The sequence below is a fragment of the Lutra lutra genome, chromosome 7 (genome assembly GCF_902655055.1).
Source record: "Lutra lutra chromosome 7, mLutLut1.2, whole genome shotgun sequence".
NCBI classification, from domain to species: domain Eukaryota; kingdom Metazoa; phylum Chordata; class Mammalia; order Carnivora; family Mustelidae; genus Lutra; species Lutra lutra.
In genome coordinates, this window is record NC_062284.1 from 67,885,505 (window position 1) to 67,906,155 (window position 20,651).

General features: G+C 40.7%; 1 protein-coding gene across 3 annotated transcripts in view; it reads right to left on the bottom strand.

The window, feature by feature from the left end:
- Nucleotides 1-20,651, bottom strand: part of SHC4 (SHC adaptor protein 4) — a 136,015-nt gene that overhangs the window by 30,227 nt on the left and 85,137 nt on the right. For 2 of the 3 annotated variants that reach the window (XM_047738069.1, XM_047738071.1), the window contains exons 6-10: nt 16,738-16,776; nt 16,527-16,578; nt 6,917-7,040; nt 5,201-5,372; nt 2,313-2,373 (exon numbers count right to left, since the gene is read on the bottom strand). In XM_047738069.1, the coding sequence (XP_047594025.1) occupies nt 2,313-2,373; nt 5,201-5,372; nt 6,917-7,040; nt 16,527-16,578; nt 16,738-16,776 (448 nt within the window). The remainder of the gene's footprint in view (nt 1-2,312; nt 2,374-5,200; nt 5,373-6,916; nt 7,041-16,526; nt 16,579-16,737; nt 16,777-20,651) is intronic. The other variant, XM_047738070.1, reaches the window with a different exon arrangement.

Below are 20,651 nucleotides of genomic sequence, written 5' to 3' on the forward strand. Positions count from 1 at the left end.
GGCTTAAGGCACATATAAACCATGAAAGTATAAGGGGTTACACTGTTTGTTGGGTTTGAAGAGAATTAAAACCAAGATAAACAGAAAAAATAAATTGGATTCTATGACAAAGATTACACTTACAAAAAGAAATATCTTGAATAAAGCTGAGACAGTACCTCTATAACCATTAATTCCTTCATAAATGTATGTTTTTGGGTTCTTGACAGGGAAAAAAAGGGCCATGCCCCTTTTCTCCAATGGGAGTGTTGTTACTGAGCATATGTTACATCATTCTAGGAATGATGGCTTTTTCCCTTCAGGGAGTTCCCTTCAGAAGCCAAGGGACTGAGGACAGAAGAATGTCCCAAGACGATCTGTTTAATGGCGAGGAGGAAGATGAGCTGGGAAGGAAGGTGTGTATGGGACCAAAAACTTTGGAGTTCCTTAGGACTCTATTCTAGGTCCAAGTCTCTCTCTCTCTCCTGTCCTCTAACTGTGCAGTGATCTAGGAAGGGGTCCAGGCACACCAGGAATTCTAATTCCCATTTATACTTTTCACACTCTCTTCCTCTCTCACCCCTCCTTCCCCATTTCCTTCTCTGTGCCTGGATAATTCCCACTCATCCCTCAGGTCCTGGTTTTGCTGTTTGCTTGTAGATCATTTAGAAAGACCCTCTATAGCCCCTTCAATTAATTTAGGTTTCCCTGTTATTTGTTCCCATAACATGCTGGGCTTTGAAACGCTCATCCTATTTGTCAGCATTTGCTTAAGGTGTGTCTTCCTGCTTAGACTGCAAACATGAGTACTGGTTGTGACTCCATTCCTACCACCTGGCATAGGACCAGACCCACAGGAGGGTCTGGTCGTAAATAACCACTGAGTGAAGTGTTGTATAAATGAAGAGATATAGTCAGATGAAACGGGACGTGGAGATATTTCCAAGTGAGCTTCAGCACAGGCAGGAAATGATTGTCATGCTACAGGGCATATGTAATATGTTCCTATTATTAAATCCTTAGGTTAGGGATTTCTGAGTAAGGGAAAGGAGGGAGGGAAGAATATAGCTCCTAGGTATCATAGGTGTAAAAAGACATTTACACTTACCATTAACTTAATTTGTTTTAGTCATATTATTAAAAGTTAGGTTAAAGTTGTTAATGACTTTAAATAATGGCATGGAATTTTAACATCTATCAAAAAGAACCATATTTTTAGAGAATTAATAATACTGTCTTAGCTCACTACTCCTATTATTTTTGCACCGTGGAGGAAGGTAGTAATCATAGCTGTACCTAAAATGATAAATTTTCACTTATCCCCCATGTACAAGAAATAATAACATTAGGGGCACCTGGGTGGCTCAGTCACTTAAGCATTTGACTCTTGATTTTAGTGCAGATCATGATCCCAATGTTGTGAGATCAAGCCCCATATTGTAAGATTCTCCCTCTCCCTCTGCCCTGACCCCCCCCACTCTCTCTTTCTCTCTCTCAAAAAACAATAATAAAATTAATAGATTACATTGGTATAAGTCCATAAGAAGTATGAAAGTATCCTTAGAAGTGACTACCTTCTAGGTAGTAAGTTCCTGCTAATTTAAGTCCCTGAGTTTCGCTACCCAACTTTATCCTCCATCCTATTACTTATATCATCCAGTTCTCTCTCCCTCTAATGCTGCAAAACTTTGCTTCCCAAAGAAATAAGTACTTTCAACAATTTATAAGAATTAAATGACTAACTAGCAGCATGACCTTATGGAACCATATTTCCAGTTTGGTGGCTGACGTTCTACATTTGTGTTGTGGAAAAGTTGTGTCCAACATCAATTATCACGTACAGTAATAAGACACTTAATGCCCTGGGAAGTGTGAGGTACATGAGCCCCTAATTGGGACCCCCACATTTCAGATTTCTTTTTGTTTTCTGCTTAAAAGATTTTATTTTAATCCTAATGGATTTGACACACATCAATTTTCACATTAACTTAATGTCTGATCTTCTTCGAAGTGGAACTCCCTTGAGTTTTAAGCAGAGAAAGCAGCTTTCCAGGAAGACATAATATGACGTGAAAGCAGGGCAAGACTTCCTAAGGTAGAATGATGGTGTGGTCAAGCACACAAGCACGAGGCAAAACCATGAACAGTCCAAGTGACGCACATGTGGCATTCTGGGCCGCTCAGAACGTGGGAAGCCTGCAGCTGAAGCATTATGTGTCTGGTTATATACACCCGCCTTCCCCAGGAGGTGTTTAAGAACCAGGGCCACACACACCCATATGACTTGCAAGGAATAAGGAGAGTGGCAGATGGGGAAAGACAATTGTACCTACCTATTGCTCGGCTTTGTTCTAAACAGTTCTCATACACACTGCTACACTTGGAGTTCCCAGGCTGCATTAAAAAAAAAAAAAAAAAAATTGTGAAACATTTTCAAACGTAGTATACAGTCAGACTTTCAAAAAACAACAGGGCAAACAGAACACTAGTAACACCAGTAATGCTCCCAGCAGACAACTTCACTTTCTGACACAGGAAGTGTCTGACAGGAAACTGAGATTTTGGGTGGGGAGTGGGGACTCCTGTGATAGTGCATTCCCTGGGGGCTGCAGAGGTGGGTCTGAAGCAGGGAGTCATAAAGGCTGCCAATATAAGGCCTATAGTCTGAGGGTTACTGCTTTGCTTGGGAGGTCCCATTCCAGGACTCAATCCGAGTCTCAGCCAGAAAGTGTGATTTCCAGGACACTTGTATAAACACTCAGTATTTAGCAAACCTCTATCTAACAGTGACAGATTGAGGTTATGCCCGGCTCACTTTCCATCCTTGAAAATCTTTTCCATCAAAGGGTTGCAATGATCCCAAATGTGGTAGATAGATAGATAGATAGATGTCTTCAATAATGGAATGAGATCACTGATGTCTTTGAAAAGGACAATATCTGTACTTCAGAAAGATCATTCTGGCAGTACCACGCAGAAGGCTTTGGGGGAATGAAATTAGAGACAAGGAAGGGGTTTTCAGAATCATGAGAGCAAGTGAAGACCAGAACTTAAAAGGTACAGCAGGAATGAGAGAGGTTGGGTGGATTCAAAAGATTTCATGGTAGACTCCTAGGTCTTGAAGACTGAGCTGAAATGGAGTCCGAAGTGTGAGAAAAACAAAAGACTGCAGATTAATGACAGAACAGCAGTGCCATTAATATACATGAGTAAATCAATAGAGGATTGTGGTTTGGAGTCACGGAGAAAATGCTGAGTTCAATCTTAAGACGAACAATGTAATGCTTATGGCATTATAGCTGGAGAGATAGGTAATGGCTGAAAACAGAGAAGCTGGAGGAGTGTGTACACAAATGTCATGCCAGAAGAGAAATCAAGGACTAGGGCAAGGCCAAAGACAGAGAAAGGATGGTAAGGTCAAGGCATTGGGTTTGCAGGGGAGGGAGTAAAAGAAAATCAGATATAAAGAAAAGATATTATAGCAGCATTATCAACAATAGCCAGACTATGGAGAAAGCCTAAACATCTATCAACTGCTGAATGGATAAAGAAGATGTAGCGTATACACAATGGAATGTTACTCAGCCATCAGAAAGGATGAAATCTTGCCATTTGCAATGACACGGATGGAACTAGAGTGTATGATGCTAAGTGAAATAAGTCAGTCAGAGAAAGACAAATACTATATGATCTCACATGTGGAATTTAAGAAAGAAATCATATAAGCATATGGAAAGAGGGGGAAGAAAGGAAAGAGGGAAACAAGCCATAAGCAACTCTTTTTTTTTTTTTTAAAGACCCTATTCATTTATTCGACAGACAGAGATCACAAATAGGCAGGAAGAGAGAGAGGAAGAAGCAGGTTACCTACTGAGCAGAGAGCCCAATGCAGGGCTTGATCCCAGGACCCTGGGATCATGACCCTAGCTGAAGACAGAGGCTCTGACCCACTGAGCCACCCAGGCGCACAACTCTTAATGACAGAGGACATACGGTAGGTTAATGGAGGGTGGTGGGTGGGGGATGGCCTGGGGGGGGATGGGCATTAAGGAAGGCACTTGTGAAGAGCACTGGGTGTTGTATGTAAGTGATGGATCACTGAATTCTAGTCCAGAAACCAATACTGCACTATATGTTATCTAACAAAATTTAAATTTTAAAAATGATGCCAAAAAAAAAAAAAAGAAAAGAGAAATGTAACTTACTTTGAAACACACCAACAATAAGATATGTTGATGGATGATAACTACATAGGATGACAGGGCAAATTCAGTGAAACGTTAATTGTAGTTGACTGTAGACTCTTGATGGTGAATGTATGAGTGTTCACTGCATAATTATTTCAACTTTTCTGTATGTTTGAAAACATTCATAATAAAATATTGGAGAACATGAAATAAAGTGAAAAAAGCAGCAACTAGAGATGGGGGTAAGAATGACACAATAGAACTTCTTTAGAAGATCAAGGTAGACGTCTAAAAAAAGGAAGAGGCAGCCTGCAGGTGTCTGATTCTGTAAACAGGTTCAGAACATTGAAGAAGAAAATTGATTTAGCAATTAAGCCATCGGTGAACCACAGGTGACTACTGTAAAGGTCATTTCTGTCAAGTTGTCAAGCAGAATTCAGATCTTAGAAATGCAGTGCTGATGTGATACAGACAACGTTTTCTAGAAGTCTGTGCATATAAGGAAAATGAGAAGGAGGTGAGACATTATGAGTTGGTTGGAGGGGTCCAAATTTATTTCCAGACGGAAAAGAGATAACCAGTAGACAAAGAGTAAGTAAAGATTGAGACGGGGTGGGGGGGAAGTTGATGGACAGAACCAAGGCAGAGGGTTGGAAGTGGGGGATGGGACCAGGAGCTCAGGGGCAGGACTGGCGGGGGGGGGGGGGGGGGGGGGGGGGCAGTAGCTGAGAAGGAGCAGCAAGGAGAACAGAGCAAGACCGGAGATGGGGATGGGTGACGTGGAGCACCCCATGCTGGCCTGCCAGGGTCTTCCCAGCAAAGGGAGATGTGAAGCCATCCACGTAGGCCTAGGGCGGGGGACTTGGAGTAAAAATGATGGAGTGTGGGCTCCGACAGTGATTCATTCTCTGGCTCTGTCCTGAGGAGGATGATACTTTCTCTAAACTCGCATTTGGAAACTCTCAAATTAAACTCTCCTGGGGCAAGGACAGAATCACATTGCTAAGTTTCAGTAACAATAAAACATCCCTTACCAAATAGCACAACTTCTCACACCGAATGGGGCAGTAAGCCATGTGTTCTGTGGCTTGGACCTTGAGCCGCACGTCGGAAACGCCCCCCGCAGGTGGCTGCTTCCCTGGGATTTCATTGTAGTACTCGCGGTCTTCTCTCTCCTCGCTGGGACCATCAATGGGCACCTCCTCACTGTAAGGGAAAAAAGAATCCCCTAGAGGCTGGGAGGGAATACGGATGCTGCGGGGGAGGCAGAGGGATCAGAACTACGCAAAATCATCCTGAAAAACTCTGCATTCATGTTTTAAGTTTATAGCTGTTCAGAAGTGATGTCAAACATCTGGATGGAAGCAGCCAGATGGTTGTTTAGCTTTCCATAGACAATTAAAGTAGGCTAAGCCAACAGAAAGTGCCAAGGGTGATGCTTTTGTGTCTCCTCCCAGTGATTAAGAAACACACACACGCGCGCGCGCGCGCGCACACACATACACGCATACCTATGAGCTCTCTGAATGTATGTCATTTTTGTCAGTAGGGTATAAAAATAAGGTTTTCCTGAATATCTTTAGCATGCTTTGATTGTACCATTTTGGAAATGTTTTGCTAAAAAAAAAAAAAATTAGATATTGGGCAGAGGGCCTGGCCCCGTTTATTAGACCAAGATGAAAAACATGAGAGCTCTGGCCAGCTATCTTGTCTGCACAAATCTGGAGGAGTATATGGGATTCATAAAGAAATATTGGAACCATATGTGGCAAGTGGGTAGATTTATGTAAACGTGCATTGTTTTAAAAATTGAAACAGGACAAAAAAAACAAACAACTTTCCTTCCAAATTGGAATTAGTAGAAGTTTCTTATGAAAAAGAATAAATCAAGTCCTTTTGGATTGAACTGACTCCACTAACAACCGACATAGTTTTGTTGGGTTCATTACATGTCAACAGCATGATAGCACTAAGATGTAAGTGTTATCCTGGGAAAAATTCAACATGAATGAAGGCCGCCTGGTAACCTCTTCTCGTTTGCTACCCCAGACCACCTTATAAAAGGAGATCCCCAAACCCAGCGTTTACTGATACACAAAATAACTAATTGGGGGATGAGTGCATCTATAAGGAGCCAAGAGTGAGTTTTGTCTCTCGGTGTGAATTCTCCAAGCCAGAGGCCTCACCACACCCCACACGTGCTGGAGTCTATATGGCCAGAAGGATTCAGCTTTCCTTACAGACTCTCTGTGCCTCAGACAGAACCTCCTTGGTTCCCATCACCTTCCAGCCCCCCACACATTAGCTGGAGCACCTCTATTTACACTGCAAACCAGCGAACTAGAATCTAGAGTGATTCTAGATACAGACATTCGATTCTTACTATTTTGCTCTTCATTCTTGATTTTTTTTTAAGTTGTATGCAAGGGATCTGGGACTGAAACAATTCTGAGAAATGTACTGATGTCTGTTATTTTATGATACCACTTAATTCATAGCTCTGTAGAATAGCAGAGAAACAGGGCATACCCCTTCCTACTTTGAGTGTCTCTTTTAATTTTGAAACAAAGCAAGAGGAAATATCTGGACAAATATAAATGGAAGGAAAATAGAAAATGCCATTACGTGTTTGTACTGAAACTGCCTATTTGTAAGAAAAGAAATGATCCATTTTATGAGCTTGAAAATTCATTTTAAAATAAAACAGAATCAATACAGTAAGTCAAGTAATTATAGAACACTTGGCTGACCTTTCAAAAGAAGTATTCAAAGAAGGATTTTTCAAATACTGTTTAAACCGGAGCTCAAAAGCCTGCCCTATGGTGCTTATGACATCTTGGGCCATCCCACTGCGGCATTCCAATATGTGACAGGCTGCAAGAGGGTATACAAAAACAAAGAAAAAAAAACTGTCATAAATTTTCAACAAGAAGAGGTTATATAAAGTTAAAATACTTTCAGAACGTGAACTTTTAACTGAGTAAAAGGGAGCAAGGTTTACAAGCACTCTTCAGCCTTCCAGGGGCGGAAAAGAGTACCTCCTACTTCATATGCATCAAAGAGAAGAAACGTTTGTATTCTCCATTTAAATATCTCAGAACACTGACAAATTCTGGTCTCAAGATAGGTTTTTGGACCCTCTCTTTTATAAAACTAGACTGATCTTAACCAATAATGTGACTCGAGTTAAATGTTAGTTCTAGAATTCAATACAGGAGACGCTTAGGGCAGCAATCTGGCAGGAAGATGAGGCTCAAGCTGTCGTCTTTGCATGGTACTTTGTCTTTGCAAAAATGTAACTTTCCAAACCTCCCCCTGACTTCCCCACGCCCCACTCCCCTCAAAGTGGGGGATGAGCTGCTGGTGAAGACAGGAGCTTTATAACACCCCTTTGCCCTGTCATTGCTGCTATAAAGCGGCAATGATGTGGTGATCCCTGTCTTCAAAATCCTACTAAAGAACTATCTCCATCAAGTATCAAAAACAAGATTTTTTTTTTAAAAGCAAGTTTTGTGACGATGACCAAAAGATATTAAAATTTTTATTAGGTATTTTCTCTGAGAAGCAGCTACTGGGAAGGGGGAAATGAAATTACAAGTAATTTACAGAAATAAATTAGGACGGGTGAAGCTGACAGAGTATCACAAATGAGCAGATCTGCTGCCACATAGAACCAGGAGCTTGTGTTCGGGGACTATAAATTCACCTTCCACCATATGGAATATCACTCTTGCTTTGGTGAGAGTATGGAGTCTTGCTTAGGGCCTTGCAGAATGGAGATTTAAATGAAATGGAAGTGTCCTAAGGATGACTTTAATATGGAGGCAATAAGTCCCAGGAGAAATAATACTTTTTAGAAAATATATGGGCTTGGATAGCCTGAAGCATGGAGGGATGAGAAAAAGCTCTGATAACAGTTAAATATATACCAGAGTGTTAGAAAAATTGCTGGCTATTCTCTAAGAATAGAAAGGCTTAAGCAAGTGCATGAGGAATGAGATGAGATGCCCGAGGAGTTTCATGGATCTCGGGAGCAGTGAAACCAACACTGGGGCACATTACTGAAGGGGACACCACAGGAGAGGGGAGAGAGCTGCTTTTATAGAATGATTTAACTGTGCTGACTTGGAAGCACAATTTTATGCTCGTGGTGTCCTGGAAAGGATTTTGTTATCTATTTAGAGTAAAAGGCAATTCATTTATATCTGATAGAATTCGCACAGCCTATACCAGTATGTAATAGTAGAACCTACAACTGTGTCTTTTCTTAGCCTTATGTTAATACTTATCTCAAGAGTCTCCAGATAATTCTCATTCAGGAACTAACTTGACTTTCATTTAAAGGATTTAAATGAAGGGCTGCCTCGGTGGCACAGTCGGCTGAACATCTGACTTTTGGTTTCAGCTCAGCTCATGGTCTCAGGGTCATTGGATGGCACCCTGTGTCAAGCCCCCAGGTTGGGTTCCACGCTGAGCTCAAGTCTGCTTGGGATTCTCTCTGCCTCTCCCCCTCCTGCTTGTGTTTTCTCGCCAAAATAAATAAATAACTTTTTAAAAAAATGATAAAATAAAGGATTTAAATATTTTTAGAAGGCTTGTGTGTGTGTGGTTTTACTAAATCAAACAATGCTGAGGTGTCCAATCTCTAGAAGAATTATCCATTTCTTATAAGGTTGTCCCTTTAAAGAACCAACTTGGATCCTGATAGAGAATTTGGAGCTAATTCTAGTTTCAAATCCCAGTTAAGAACGTCTATAAATGTATATCCTTTCTAAGGATATAGGATATAAGGATAAAGGAAAATGTTTGATCTATGTTTAAACTTGAATTTTAAATTGCCCTTTTTTTGCAGTAGTTGGTCACACATGACCAACACATAGAAGGTGTTTTAAAAATTGTGTTGATTGAATACATATTGATTTTCCTGAATCACATCTAGTGTGAGAAGTTGTCTTCAATTGCATTGATCTGACTGACACCTGTAGTGAGTCCCATAATGAGGCAGGTTCTTTGAGCCACTGAGTAGTACGAATCACTGCTCGCTTTGCTCTTGGAGACAGCCTTCAACGTACAAAGTGCCCTTGGAAAGTGCCCTCCAGCTGAGCAAAGAGAAGTTGTATTACCTTAAGATAAGAAAAGGCAATTCACTTGAATTCCTTTGTTTTTCGTCTCATAAATTTCTGGTCCAATTTGAAATAAAGTCAATATCAGGTATATATCAACATATAGTAAATGATTTTTTTAATTTTATATTTTTCTTAGGTTCAAGAAGAAGACGAAAATAAGGAAGATAATGAGAAAGGCAGGAAATTCAAACAAACGTACATACATCTATACACACAAAGAAAAAATGAGTGTATCTCCCTTTAAAGGGATGAGAAAACAAGAACACTTCAAAGAACTCCATGGAAAGATTTCAGCTTCAAATTCCAATTACGCCACAGTCTGTGTGACCCTGAATGAGTTACTTTGCAGCAATAACTTGACCTGCCAAGACAAGGCACTAGTGATCTTTGAAGTCCCTTGTTGCTTTATAGAGATCCTAACCTCCCTCTATCACAGTGGCTCAAGCCTTCTGGGGAACAGGCATGTGGGTTCTTGTGGCCTGCGGGTCCTCAGCAAGGAAGGGAACTACCAAACCCACCACCACTTCTCACATTCTTCTAAAATGTTTTTACTTCTCTCAACTCTTCTGATTCTGATACTTTGAGGATTTGGTCCTGTTCTTGGGCTGATGCTACCAACATGTTTCTGCTTTACTTTGGATAACTTCATTACTGCCATATTACTCTTTTGAGAAGATTCAGTAGAAAACAAAGAGTGGTGCCCATCACCATGAAAGGAATGACACTGGACAAAAAGGCTGACCCTGTGTAGATATCCTATGCTGCCTCCCTACCTTCAGCGAACACACACAGTGCTGTTGTTGCTACTCACAGACGTGCTGCTCTGTAAACACTGTCTTGGTTCTTTTTGAGGTTGGTCATGGGCCAACATACAGATAGGCTTTGAATCATATACAAATGTGCCCATTTCTCAGGGTTAGACCCATCTCCAAAAGCTTGGATAAGCAGCCAGGTTGGCCAAGAATTGACCAATTTTTAGCTAATGGGAAGGAAGGAAAGACAAGTATATGAAAAGTCCCAAGGGCCAAAAAAGGAATGTGGCTTTCCAATGATACGGTAACTTTGCATGAAGGCCTGAGATGGAATCAGATGCAAATATGGGTTCTTTTCATTCCAACTGAAGCCAGACAGACCCATAATTCTACCTTTGGATATCAAGTACTACATTAAGGAGGATTTTTAAAAATCTTAGATGCATAGGCTTCAATTTTTTAAATTCGGTTTCCTAATTGAATATTCATGGAAAAGAGGCTGAGAACTATTCTTAGAGGATAACAGGGCTTTCTTTACTAGTTTACATTTATTTTTAACACATCCGGGTTTTTTTAAATTATTATTTTGTTTCTGTTTTTTGTTTTTTAAATAAACTCAATATTCAAAAGTGCAGCACCTCAGATCAACCACCAGATGGTGCTGTATTACTGAAACAACGAGCCCTCCACTCCTAGGAAAAAACTAGCCCAAAGAGGCAAGCTAGCCAGTCAGGCCACAGTTAACTGATGTCACCAGGGCAGTCGTGCATACATTTTATAACCATAACCACAAATATAAGCAAATAGGTTAATTTAAATTGTTTTTACAGTCTTTAAAAATATATTTTTAACTTTCTTCAGAGACCATGGCCTTCCTGTTCCCATGCAAACTGGGGCCTCTTCACATACTAGATAAAGAGAAAATAGTTAAACCTTCCTGGACTACTACCCACTTGGAGTGAGAGGTGAAGAGAATACGGAAATCCTATTCACAGCAATTACAGGGACAAGCTGTATTCGTCACTAAGTAAACTCAAAACTAAGTAAACTCAAAACATTCTTAGAGTAACTAGCCTTTTCTACAGAAAAGGCATTTCATAAAATGTGGAGTTCACTAACAGGTCCTAGGCAAGATGGGAAAAAGTGATCACTGCCCTGACTTGAGTATACTAATGCTAAAACTGAACTGAACAAACAAGAAGCAGTGGGAACATTCAGGGTTCTTAGCACTGAGCCCCGGTTTCCAGGAATGCTGGGCTATGTTCTTCCTCATCCCTGAGGTTGGCCTCCTGCCCTTTATCCCATCCACTGACATTGTGCTTCCCAGGGGGAACAATGGCCTGCTAATTGCTGGACAGAAGGGCATTTTCCGCCTTCACTGCCCCTAACTCCTTTTCAGTATGTGGCGTTCTGAGGTGTCTTATTCTGGGATGTCTTTTCCCAGAGAAATGCGCTCTCCCTCCTTCTTAGATGATACTCATCTCCTGACTTTCTCTCCTTCCCCTGACTACCCCTCTGGCTCTTCACAGTCTCTTCTGACTTCTACTCCCTGAGACTCTCGGCCCTCTCCTTTCCAGGTTTCTCCTTCAATGATCTTACTCTTAGGGCTATGAAGTCGCAGTTTTCCCAAACCTGAACTTGAAGGCCTGGTCTCTGTCTCTATCTCTGTCTCCCCCAATCCCCATCCTCCCATCCTCCCATTCCTTTCCCCCCTCATTTCCCCCTCATTTCCCCCTTCCCGACCTTGAGCTTCTCCTGCCTACTAAACATTTCCCCTACATGAACCAAACTCATTATGTAATTCTATAACATCTTCTTTCTGGTTTCAGCATTTTTAAAAAATTTATTCAAGGATTTAGATAATTTTTTTCTTTTTACAAATATAATAAATATTCACTGCAGGAGTTTTAGAAAATAAAAAGGCACCAAGAGGGGCACCTGGGTGGCTCAGTGGGTTAAAGCCTCTGCCTTCGGCTCAGGTCATGATCTCAGTGTCCTGGGACTGAGCCCTGCATCTGGCTCTCTGCTCAGTGGGGAGCCTGCTTCCCTCTCTCTCTGCCTGTCTCTCTGCCTACTTGTGATCTCTCTGTCAAATAAATAAATAAAATCTTTTTAAAAAAGAAAGGCACCAAGAAAAAAAATATGTCTCACTAACTAAAGATTACTGCTATTAATATTTTGACATATTTTTCTTTCCAAACTTTTTCTAAGTATATCTATCTCTAAAAAATTACCTGGGGTCATATTACACACACTTCTCACAATCTGCTTTTTCATTTGATAACACTGTCATTTACCCCAGGTTATTATTTATTCTTCTGTAACACTAGCTTTAAAATGCTGCCGTGGCAGTACATTCTATGGAATCATTTACATAATTTGCTATTCATGAATATTGAATTAATTACAGTTTTTCTATTATATAAATAGTATATGACAATGATCTTTATTGCTTAATCTTTGTGCATATCCTAATTATTTCTCTGGAAGTTAAATTGCTGGTTCAAAAGTATTTACTTTTTTAAGTCTTTGGATGCAAATTGTCAGCTTGCTCTCCAAAACGTTTGGATCCACGCTCCTGCCAGCATTGTTAAGAATAACTACTACTTTAAACCCATTTTACCTTTTTTCAATATTTGAAATTTGAAGATGAGATACGATATCTATGATAATTTGATTGCTAACAACATAGCTAGTAAACCTGTAAAATTTTTTTAAATGTTTCTCAGTGCCTTGTAATGTTCTTTTGTAAAGGTGGGCTCAGAACCTGGAAGTTGATTCGGAAGTTGATGGCTGACCTTAAGAAACAATCTCACTTTTCTCAATGCCAGTGTTTGCTTTTATAATAAAGAATAAATTAATACCGGCCTTGGAGGGTTGCTGTAAGGATGAAATGAGACAATGCCTGCGATGTGGCAAGCATGCAATAAATGGTAATCTTTTCCCCGTTTCTCTAGTAGATTGTCTTTTTTCCAGTTTGTAATAATCCCCGTTTCTTTAATGGCAACACTAATCCATATCACACAGGATAATAATAGTTACCATTTATTATATACTTACTACAAGCCCCCCCACCCCCGTATTGAGGTATTTGCATTGTATATATATCTAAGTCCTCAGGAACATCTGATTTCTATTTCTTCGACAACCTTCCTATCTAAATTGTTGCCAATTTCCATTAGTTCACAGATGTGTCCAAAACGTTCCTTCCTCCCCCAGTGTAAGCAGTACCACTCCTGCCTGGGACTAATGAGATGTCCTCCGAACAGGACTCCACAATTCCAGACTGTTTTCTGCCCTCTGGTATCACTTTCACAAAAACAAATGCCAGAAAAGTTATCATTCTGCCATTCAGTAAAATGGCAGAAGCCAGAATAATGGTTATAAAGCTCAAAATCTTCAGAGGCTCCCAGTGACCTTGTGGCCATCATTCAAAGCCCTCTACACTCTGTTTCAGGCCAAGCTTTTCAGCCATGACTCCCCTACTTCTTTTCCTTCCTTTCTCTGCAATCCCACCTTTACACACACACTCACACACCCAAACACCTAGCCCTTAGCTCTCATTACACAGCTCCTTCACCTGGGCCTGGACTCACTTCTCCCACAAGTCCTGACGGAGCACCTGCTGTGTCCACATGCTGTTGTTGGGGCCCCCCTCTTCTCCCATGCACTCCAACACACCAGGTTCTCTCTCCCACTAAATGATGAGCCCAGGCTGACCAGGAATTGTTTTACCTCCACAGTGATTAGCTCAGCCCCTTTCATATTAGTATGTAATTCATAATTATTTGCAGGCTTGAAAGCTGTGTCAGCACCTCTGTGCAGAAATTAAAGCCCGAGGCTCAGATGAGGAGAAGGGATTTGACACTAGAGGGGTGTGCAAGCAGGGGGCTATGCTGACAACAGGGCGGCTTCTCACGGAAGTTTCCATAACCAAGATAAATAAGAAAGGGAAGGAGGAGACTGGAAAAGGAGCAATAAGGATGAGGAGATGCTAACTTTTTAATCCAAGAAAATTACTGTTTCTTTTTTTAAAGACTGATTTATTTATTCTAGAGAGAGTGCACGGGGGAGGGACAGAAGGAGAGGGAGAGAGAGAAACCTCACGCCGACCCCCCCCCAAAATGAGCTCAGAATCTGATGCCAACATGGTCGCAGGACCCTGAGATCATGACCTGAGCTGAAATCAAGAGTCAGACGCTTTAACAGGCTGAGCCAGCCAGGCACCCGGAAAAAGACCCTATGCTTCTAAATCATCTATTTTCTAGGTAGACCCGTTGCCCCAGAGAAGAAAGCAAGCCACTGGCATCAGTCTTTGAACTCATCACCAGCATTCATGGAAGAGGAATGACATGACTGAGCTACACAGTGACTGATGGCAAAGCTACTAAACATCTAAGGATACTGATCATTCATTCTTCCTTTCTCCCTGTCCTTTCAGGTTAAGAGAAAACGCTTTGTTGTTCAGAGCCCTTCCCCAAAATAGCATGCAGTTATTCTCTCGGGAAACTCAGGCTTAATTAAAAGAGGTTGCTCTTTTCTGCTATCTTTGGTTGTGTTCCATTCCTACACCCCCGTTCCCCTTCACTAGTTCCTGTCTCTCCTCCTCTTTGATGGTTATCCATTCTTCATCATACGGTTTACAGTGAGTCAGTTTCAGTGGAGTATTGCTTAGTTCTTGTCACCTGTTTCTTCTTTTCCATCTCACTGAGCCGTGTGCTTTTGGCAAGCATTTGCTGCTCCTCGACTACGTGCCAGGTCCTGTATCAGCAGCTGGTCCTCGTCATTTCCTTTTTGACTATCATAATAGCTTCTAAACAGATCTCTGCCTTAAGTTTCTCTCTGCATCCACTCTATTCCCAAATAAATCTTCCTGAAACTTTGCTTTATAAACAGCATTTTCCACCCATTTACTCGAAGATTAAGTTCCTACTTATCAGCTATATTCTATCTCCCTCTGGATGTCTCTCAGAATTCTTTTTTCCATACCAACCTGCATTCTAGTAAATGTGTTCTATTCATGTACCGTCCCACCCCCAGCATGCCATGTACACTTCCATCCTTTTGTCGTATGGCTCTCTGAATGTCCAAATTCTACTTCACGTGTACTTAATTAATGTGCTGGGTCAACCTCTATCCTCGGGGTGGCAGACGATGCTGCCCTAATAGGTTCAAGTTGAGGAGAAGAAGCAACTTAAGACTCATCCTTAAAAGAGGAATCAGATGCTCTCGCTCTCTCTCTAAGTAAAAAATAATCTTTAAAAAAAATATTTTAAAAAAGGGATGCCTGGGTGGCTCAGTTGGTTAAGCCACTGCCTTTGGCTAAGGTCATGATCCTGGAGTTCCGGGATTGAGTCCCACATCAGGCTCCCAGCTCCACAGGGAGTCTGCTTCTCCCTCTGACCCTCTCCCCTCTCATGTTCTCTCTCTCTCTCTCTTAAAAAAAAAAAAAAAAAAAAAAAAACAAAAAAAAAACCACCTTTAAAAATTAAAAAAAAAAAAGAGTCAAATGGCTCGGAATCAGGGATGAGAAGCAGCACTAACCATGTCTGTCTAAAGAGGCCCAATGACTTAAGAAACTTCAGGCCCCTATCCCGAAGTTTCACTGGGAGATGAGTTTACTTAGGCAACCTTCCTAAATCCTGTGATGAGAAATCCAATCAGTTCAACTCTTCCATTCACTGAGACACTCAACAAAGATAGTTGTTTTTGTTGCAACACCTATGTGCCTGGCTCTTTGTTGAGTCCTTTGGAAACAACAATGAATAAGGTAGACGGGTTCCTGCCCTCATGGAGCTTTCAGTAGGAAGGACAGACGTGAAACACATCCACAAATGAGTAAATAAAATAATAAAAATGTGGGCTAAGTGTTAATTAAGAAGAGAAAGTATTATGATGCAGCAAGGTGGGTTATGTTACTGGAGAGAGGAGGTGCTATCAGTCAAAGATCTCTAGGAAGAAGAGACATTTAAGCTGAAATCCCAAAATGAGAAGAAGCCAGACACTCAAAGTGACATGCCAGACTCTTTGGACAACAAATGCACAGGCTCAACACACATACACTCACATACATGTGTGCACATACACAAATTCACACACACATGCACACAAGCACACTTGCCAAGCCTGATGCAGGCCAATAACCTCACTGGCTTGGTCTCCTCTGTTAAGTCATTCATTCATTGGGGATGTGGCAGCCAGCCCCTTCTATTATAGCCAAAACAGCTTCTCTTTTGATTATACAAATAGATAATAAGCTTTCTGGTATGAGGGTCCCTCAAATGACTGGGATTTAAATCCCAACTATATATATTTTTTTTTCTACTTTGTTCTGGTAGCAGGTCTTTTTATTTTAGCTCAAATTCACATACTATTATACCACTCTAGTGATCCTCACTTTGTATATTGAAAAGAACTGCTTGTTCCTTTTTAAAGGTACTATCTACCAGCTCTTAAGAAAATCTAGAAGTTGCTTTCCATACCTCGTTGATTAACTGGATCTTTAGCTACATAGGCAACATAGTCCGTAGTATCCTATAAAAAAGGGAAAATGATTGCATTTAATATGAATGGATTGCACTGTTCAAAGATTAGAGTACATTTAGGACATGATACTGAGGTAAGGACTTACATACAAATGTTTTTACTTAAAGAGAAAAACAAAGCATCCTAGGAGGGAACATAAATACACACTGTGTAGTTCAGCCATTGTGAAGTCCACATCCTCTGCCCCTTGGAGAGAGAAGTTGAAAATTAAAAATTTGGAGGCAGATTGAGTGATACTTTTTCACTGAGACTAAAAAAGAATCTAGACAGGGAATATATTAGGACATACATTCTATAAAAATGGTTAGGGACCATGAGTGTCTCCTATGTTGACAGGTGACATAACAGAGGTTATGCCATCATGAAGGACTCATAAACTAGGAGGTGGTGCCATGATCTCCCAGTTGACCCAAGAGACACCATCTATGTCAGAAAGTAAGTCAATTACAGAGACACACTGGGTTTTGTGGTTGTTAGCTTGCTTGTGTGCGGTGCGAGTTAACTTAAGAAGTAACAAAGCAAAAATACAAAGCATTTATTTGATCAGTATCTAGAAAGGAAAAATCATTTTTGAAAACGAGAACCCATGAAAAATCCAAGGAGTTCAAAAAGATGTGCGGCTGACTTTGTAAAAACAAACAAAAACCACTTGGTAATTCTGACTTTTATTGAAACAGTAAACTGATGAGTGATAAGATTTTAATAATTAAAGATGCTTTTTGTTATCTCAGTTCTCAGGGAAAAAAAAAAATACACACGATGCCATTTGCAGATTAGAAGTATGACTCTCCAGAGGGAAGATGCAATCACTGGCAGGAAATAAAAGCCCGTGTACAATACCCTCAAGGGCAATCACTGAGTAACCCACAGTGAAACACGCAGGAAGCAGATCTCAGGGTCAGCATAACTGGTCTTCGGTTATTTTAAAAAATAACAAACACCTAAGTAAATTTATCTTATGCTAACAGATAAAAGGTTTGAAATATCTTGTAAATAAATAAGGTCACATCTATGAGTTTTGTTTTATATGAATTTAGAAGCAAAGCCACAGGTGCCGGGGAGCTTGGCTGCTATTTATAAAGTTGAAGAGGTGGCAGGATGCCAGCAACACTGTCTGGGGCACTGGATGATGGGAAAGAGGTTGTGGGACCTCATCCTCTAACAGTCTCCAGCGGTCTTATAGTTCTAAAATTCTACAACTGTACACATCTGGGAGAACCGAAAGAATGTTAAAAGGCCCAAATAACGGAAAAAATACAAGAAAATATATTTGTGACATACTTGTAATGCATTTTTGAAAAGGAGAAGGTATATAGAGGTACAGAAGCATTACCAAGAACTGTCTTCAGGACTGACGAAAGGAAGACAAGTAAATGCCTTCGAGAAGAGAGTAAAGGTAAGGGTGAGCAAAGGTCAAGAGGTAAGGAAGAATAGCCAGATTTCTTAAACTTGGGAGGAAATCTGTTTGAAAGAAAGGCACCACATTGAGCCATGGAGACTTTTAGCATCTTGCACCCAGTTAGCTGTGAAGTTGTACATGATCTTAAGGAGTGTCCCAAACAAAGCTATGTCCATGTGCTGGCAATGGTGCTGATAGCTATCTCCCATCATGCTGTGCCAGGCACAGTGCGAGGAGCTTACGCACTTGAGTTCACATTATTCTCACATGCTGTGAGGCAAGGGTGGTCACTCCGCATTTTAGAGATGAGGGCCCTGGAGCTAGGAAAGGTTAAATAAGTCAAGTCTCACTGACTCCAAAACCTGGCATTTCACCTGGGGGACCCTGAATACCAATTCTTGCAGTGGCTCCTGTTTTCTGTTTTAAATTCAAATAGTAGGCTTTTATCCCAGTTGCACAAAGCACAGGGGTCCCCCGCAAGCTGTAGGTACAAACTTCCCCACAGCACTACAAATTCTTTCCCATTTGTTTTTCGTAAGGGCAGAGCTGTAAGTGGGCTGTAAGTTAAAGAACTCATGGCACGTGAAGACCATCTAAAAAGAATTAGGGTTCTGGAGAACTGTGACAGACCTCATGTGGGCATGCCAAGGGTGAATGATGATTTGCATATTGATGATAAAATGACAGCAACCCTTGTAATGTGAAAGGGAAATTTAGGGCAAACACCTATAATTATTTTTAAAACTTCACTCATAAAACTCATTACATAACTTAAGGGATAGTATTTGAGTTCTTTTATGGATGACTGAGCTATAACGGGTTAGGAAAAGAAGAGACAATGCTGACCTTTTCTGGCTGGATTCAGTCAACCCTCTCTGCTACCAAACATGTCCCTTTGCTGTCACTGTCAAGGCCAGATTACAAGGCTGGCTGGATGGGAGCTCAGGTTCAGGACTGGACCCACATTGCCGCTGCTATGTGCTAGACACCTCCCATTCCCCCTGTTTGCTAATGAATCCACACTTAGCCATCTGTGGAATCTCTTGGGGAAGAGGCAGAACTCCTAAAATTTGGTTTACATATTAATTAAATGGTAGGCCCAGGGAACTGATATATTCATTTGAAAATAACTATACCCTATGGGGCGCCTGGGTGGCTCAGCAGGTTAAAGCCTCTACCTTCAGCTCAGGTCATGATCCCAGGGTCCTGGGATCGAGTCCCACATCGGGCTCTTTGCTCAGCGGGGAGCCTGCTTCCTCCTCTCTCTCTGCCTTCCTCTCTGCCTACTTGTGATCTCTGTCTGTCAAATAAATAAATAAAATCTTAAAAAAAAAAAAAAGAAAGTAACTATACCCAAAATTGAAAGCTGAGAAAATAGAGAAGCTTAAAGGGAAAATTAAGTATCCATTAATAAAAGAAAAAAAACCCAGTGACTTGAAGTCCCATAAATAGGATTTTTTCTTCCATATGCTTCAAATAAGTGCTGAAGACAGGATGTTTAGGTTTGACACGCTTGAATATTTTGAGTCACTGTCAGCCAATATGAAGACAAGTAGTTACTTAAATTTTTAAAGAATAGGGTAATTTAAATGGCATTTAACTATATATTTCATGCACAAAAAAGTTACACCGACAACCAAGGGAAGGAAGTCACTTACTTTAGATGCCAGTAAGGGAAGCAATGATTACAACAGAGTTACTTCAGAACTTCATTTCATTTTAGGATAGACAATAATTTTTCCTTTTAAATATTTAACATAGAGATCAACACCTGGCAGTGACATCAGCACCAGATTTAGTTTTTACTAATACTCCATACCTCTTTTAGATTTCTAAGTTATATGTCCTATAATTTATGACCCTCTATTTGATTCCTCAGTTGGAAGTGAGAAACTAAATGTGGTGGATAGAAAAAAAAAAAAAACACTACTATACTGGATTTTATTCCCTTATTTCTAAAGGATACAATCTTTAATAATAAATTCTCAGCAGAAAAGAAGGTAATACATTGTCAGGAAGAACAGGGTCTATATTTGCTCCCCTTAAATTCTTGACCTTACTGATGTTCAATCCTTATGAATATCAAACTCAGTCCACTTCTAGCTTCTCTATGTTTGCAGGGAGAAGAAAAATGTCCCAATACCATGGAGCAGCAAAATCCTCCCTCTACCCCCAGTTCAAACAGATCTGTTTCTTGTTCAGTCACAAGCTTCCTAACTTCAACGCCTCTCTGCTTTCACTCTGCTTCAGAAGTGATGGAGTAGGGAGTCAGGGAATGACCTTCTACTCTATAAAGGTAGGTTTGGAAAGCGAGCACTTGCTCAGTCTCCACAATTCATGGGAAATGTGGCCTCTGGGAAGGAAGGAACTGCAGTTTTCTCCTGTTAGCTAAGCATTCCCTCCATGAGCTTCTGCAAACCTGGTTGCTCATTTTAGGTTAGACTTGGTGGCCTTGGTTGACAGCCAGAATGGCAACGAGGCTTCCCCTCATATGCCAAATCCATTGCTTAAAAGGCTCTGCCTGGAACTCTGTGTTAAGAACAATGCTGAGGGAGGACTGGCAACACATGTATAACATATTTGTTTTTCATGACTTAACATCTAAAATGTTACCTACAAGAAGAGTTTCAGATGGTAACTCCATCTGAACACAATGAAATAT